The sequence below is a fragment of the Acyrthosiphon pisum genome, chromosome A1 (genome assembly GCF_005508785.2).
Source record: "Acyrthosiphon pisum isolate AL4f chromosome A1, pea_aphid_22Mar2018_4r6ur, whole genome shotgun sequence".
Taxonomy (NCBI): Eukaryota; Metazoa; Arthropoda; class Insecta; order Hemiptera; family Aphididae; genus Acyrthosiphon; species Acyrthosiphon pisum.
The window spans coordinates 12,861,605-12,866,011 of NC_042494.1; the positions used below are offsets into that span (position 1 = coordinate 12,861,605).

A 4,407-nucleotide genomic window follows, 5' to 3' on the forward strand; every position below is an offset into this window, starting at 1 on the left:
TTCGGATTGATGCGGGCCTCGATTAATATGATGATCATCAAGTTTACCCTACCCAAGATGGGAAACCAGATCTCATAATTTATCAACCAAAATTATAATTACACGATTTTGCGCCAAAATTACAATTATACAATTATATTTTTACATAAATCCAGTTAACAATTGATTTGCTAAATAGTGGCTTATATTTGAATAAATCTATGATGGTGCATTAAAAATAATCATGTACCTAGCATCCATCCTTAAAAATTTGTTTGGAAACGTTTAACTTTAATATGATATAGGAATTATACATCTTATAATATACAAGGTCACTGTTCTTCATTCAAATTTAGGGTCACGTCCCTAAAGGAAAGGTGAAGGGGGCGACTGCGCCGTCCATAAGTCGTGAGATGTTCTGTTTTTGCTAATAGATAAATACATTTTATAAATGTAGTTAATTGTTTGTACACTGATTATACAGAAAGTTGACACAAACATCAAACATATAAATTATAATATAATAAGCATATACCTAGATGTCAAGTTTTTGTTTAGCAAAGCGGTATTCAAGACTAAAATGCTTTCACCCTTCCCATGGAATTGACCTGAAGACACCCCTAGGTCGCGAAACCTACGAAAATACGTAACCCATTTTATTTTAAAAAGAAAAAAAAAATAAGATTATAACAATTTAAATTATGAATTCGAATAAGTGACGAACAAACATTTATAGTACCTAGATATAAAGACAATTAAAATCGTCGGCCATCGGTTGTCGGCCACGCAACACCCGGATGTGGTAAAGACCAATGAAAATTCTTATACGAATTTTACTATTATTATTATTTTTGAGTAATCATCGTATGTATATTATATGTATAATTGTAATATGTTTATCGGTTTCAGGCGACGTATTCGTGTTGTTTCGGACTGTACCATTTGTCGTCGAACCCGGACGTTAGGGAGAAAATGTTCGATGAGTCGCGTGCCCTGCTACCAGACAACCACACACCAGTCACCGATAGGGTGTTGGAGCGGGCCGTGTACGCGAAAGCGGTCGTCAAGGAGATGTTCCGTATGAATCCGATATCGGTGGGCGTCGGCCGGATACTGCCCGAGGAATGCGTGTTTTCCGGGTACAGAGTCCCGGCAGGAGTAAACGCGAAAAACAATATTATAAAATATATTATATGATAAAATATTTAGGACGTCACCACACTGCACACTCGTCGAGTGTTCGCTAATAACTAGAGTGATAAACTTCACATGAGACGTGGACGATGACTGTTGTAGGTACTCGATCAACAACACTGCTATAATGTTCTCGACCACCGATAAAAAATTCAATTTTTTTTCTTTAAATTGGTATAGGTATTTTATAACTTATTTTGAAACCTTCGGTGTGTTGTTTTTGGAGAAAACATATGTTTTCATAAATATAATATCCATCTGGTCTGAAAATGTATTATTGGTGTACGTACCTACCTAGTCCACAACAATTTCTTCGAAGTTCTTTCTCACGTAAATCAGTAGTTTTTCTGCATTATAATTTCGTAAGTACTCGCACAGTAACGTAACAAAGAACAAAGAACTTAGGAACCGATAAGGACCATACTGCACATCCATATGGGAACAGTCGTCTTGTAAATCTTATTAGTTATTCGCTACGTTTTTTTTTTTTCAATATTTCGTTCATATTATTCATAAGAACTCCATAAGAACCGTAGCTATAATGAGTGTGTGACGTCCTTTTTATATTATATTATAATAGAATCAAATTTACGCTGTCAACGGCGTTGCTCTGAATAACTGATAATAAATTGAAAATTTCGTTTTTCAAACACATATAGACGGTCGTCGTCACGCAAAACCAGGTGAGCTGCCGCCTGGAAGAATACTTCCGGCGACCCAACGAATTTGTGCCAGAGAGATGGATAAAGGGAAGCGCCGAATACGAACCGGTCAGTCCGTATTTGGTTTTACCTTTCGGTCACGGACCTAGGACGTGCATAGCGAGACGTTTGTCTGAACAATTCCTACAGGTCGTACTGATAAAAGTAAGTTGTATTTACGAATCACACGCGGTCAGGCGCATTATGAAAGCCTTATAAACAATAGTTAGTAAGTACCTATACCTGTACAAAATATACCGTACGTGCGTTTCAGATCGTCAGAAACTTTGAGATGACATGGACGGGACCAAAGCTGGACAGTGAATCATTATTGATAAACAAACCGGACGGACCGATATCTATAATATTCAAGACCAGAGACTGAACAATATAATATTTCAATTGTAATCCCTTCACTTGATATAAAAACAAGTACCTACCTTCCCAACGAGTTATAATTTATATATGATGTGTTTTGATATTAAAATGCAGCTCGAAAACGTTTAGAATAAAATTATTGTATTTTACTGCAGCAGGCGTCTGTGGATACTATTACTTTAAAACCTATTGTTTAGTTATGTACTTATGCATGTACTGACAGGGCTCGGAACCGGTTATAACCTAATATCAGTTTTTTATTAATTTTCTTACATACCGTAATCAAAATCAAAACTTTAAGAAAACCATTACCAAAACGTTTAAAACACAAATCGTTGAAATTAATATTGGTTTCAAGTGTTGGTTCTTCGTGACTTAAATTTGGGCCTATAGTAAATCGTATCTGAAGTTATTTGCCATGCAACAAATGGAAGATAAATTGTTTAATCATCTGGAAGTGTCAACTGATTGTAGGTATATAATTCTCATACTACATACTATTTTTAAAAAAAGTAATAATAGTAAATTTAAGTAAATTAAATCAAAATATTTTTTTTTTTTTTTTAATTACTAAAGAGTACCACTGATATTGGACACTTTTATAGTTTATTTAATTTATTTCCTAAAAATTAGGTTTATTTTTTTTAATTTTTTTTAATTCAAAAATTCAAAAATATACCGTTTTGGTATTAAAGTATTATTAAAATGCATTGATTTAAAATTATTCATTTCATATAAGAAAATTTAAAAATTCGATAATTTTAAGATAGAAAAAAAAAAATTCAAAAAAATCTTCTATACTAGTTACCTAATCCATTTCAGAAACACCCTGTATACGTAGATAAGTGTTATTGACGTATATTATAGTGTACGAGAGCGGTACTGAAGTTTTGTGTAAATAATATTTATGATACCCAAGATAAAACAAATTTTTCATGCTACCTTTTAGAATAAAGTTCAAAGTGATCTGTGGTGGTTATATCCGTATACCCTCATTAGATGTATTGACTAATCGTGTAGAATTTATTGCTTTCAAGACCAATGTCTAGTACAACATTATTAATAATAATATTATATTATATATATATATATATATTGGGTTTGGCAATTAAAATTGTTTAAGCAAACCCGTTTTTAAAAGTTTTTCTTTTAGCTTAACCATTATCTAGAAGTCATTTTAAAATAAAATATTATTTATTTATTTAAAGAGCGGAGGATGCGTATCAAAATGCTGTGATGATACCTATCTAATTTGTCATGGTTTGTACTTTGTAGTATGTAGAATTATGACCATAAATAAATTAAATTGGGCATGATTATACATTTTTGTTTAAAACAAAATATTAAGGTATATTCAAATTGTGGCCTGTGAAAAATGTATATTTATTTTTTAGCCCTTGACATCAAAAATCTTACCGACCCCTGATTTAAATAAACAAAAAAATATTTGATTCTCGTAAGCCAACAAATCCTCATATGAGCCGCTCTTTAAAATGGAAAATTTAAAAATGTTGACTTTGAGATGCACATGCTTGGGTATATAGGATTTCCTATCTACCAAATATCATTACCACGAGTGCTATAGACTTGGCCATGGATCGCTTACACGCACGCTCAAACATAACCTTTTATTAATTATAGATAGCCAGATAGAACATTTATCAATTTATCCTAAAATTAAAAATAATATCCTTGCGATTAAGTATTAACCATCCAATCTTACAATGTAACAATTAATTATTATAGATTTAGTAATGTAAAATAATTTACAATGTACCCGCCATAATTGATTATTACATGTATTGAGTTTTTAAATTAATAAACAATAATAGATAACATCTTTAATAAAAAAAAAGAAATGTAGGTGTGACATATTTTTTTATACTTGATTAACTTGTTTATGTTTTATTTTCTTACATAAACATCGAGATAATATACTAAGTAAATACAATTATTAAAGATGATTAAAATATGGTAAAAGAAATTAAAATTCCAAATGTATAATGCTCCATAAACAACAATTTATATAAAAGTGTAGGTAATACATTATAAACGTATAACGTGTTCAAAAATTGAAATCTATAAATATTTTATATATTACAAGTTATACAAATGTTTTTATTTTAAATGTTCTCTGATTGCTGAAATCTTGGTT

At 31.1% G+C, this 4,407-nt stretch overlaps 1 protein-coding gene across 1 annotated transcript; it reads left to right on the forward strand.

The window, feature by feature from the left end:
• Positions 1-804: 804 nt before the first annotated feature.
• On the forward strand, positions 805-2,386 carry LOC100571769 (cytochrome P450 302a1, mitochondrial-like). Its single transcript, XM_016802933.2, has 3 exons — positions 805-1,137; positions 1,833-2,039; positions 2,149-2,386. Exons 1-3 carry the CDS (start codon positions 952-954, stop codon positions 2,257-2,259), a joined length of 504 nt encoding a protein of 167 aa, XP_016658422.1. The 5' UTR covers positions 805-951; the 3' UTR covers positions 2,260-2,386.
• The last annotated feature ends 2,021 nt before the right edge of the window (positions 2,387-4,407 follow it).

What these genes read in the sequence shown, in the direction of transcription:
- LOC100571769 (XM_016802933.2), top strand. Translation starts at nt 952, where the DNA reads ATGTTCGATGAGTCGCGTGCCCTGCTACCAGACAACCACACACCAGTC. An exon ending in GGTACAGAGTCCCGGCAGGA is followed by an intron (nt 1,138 to 1,832) that starts GTAAACGCGAAA and finishes AAACACATATAG; the next exon opens with ACGGTCGTCGTCACGCAAAA. An exon ending in TACAGGTCGTACTGATAAAA is followed by an intron (nt 2,040 to 2,148) that starts GTAAGTTGTATT and finishes CGTGCGTTTCAG; the next exon opens with ATCGTCAGAAACTTTGAGAT.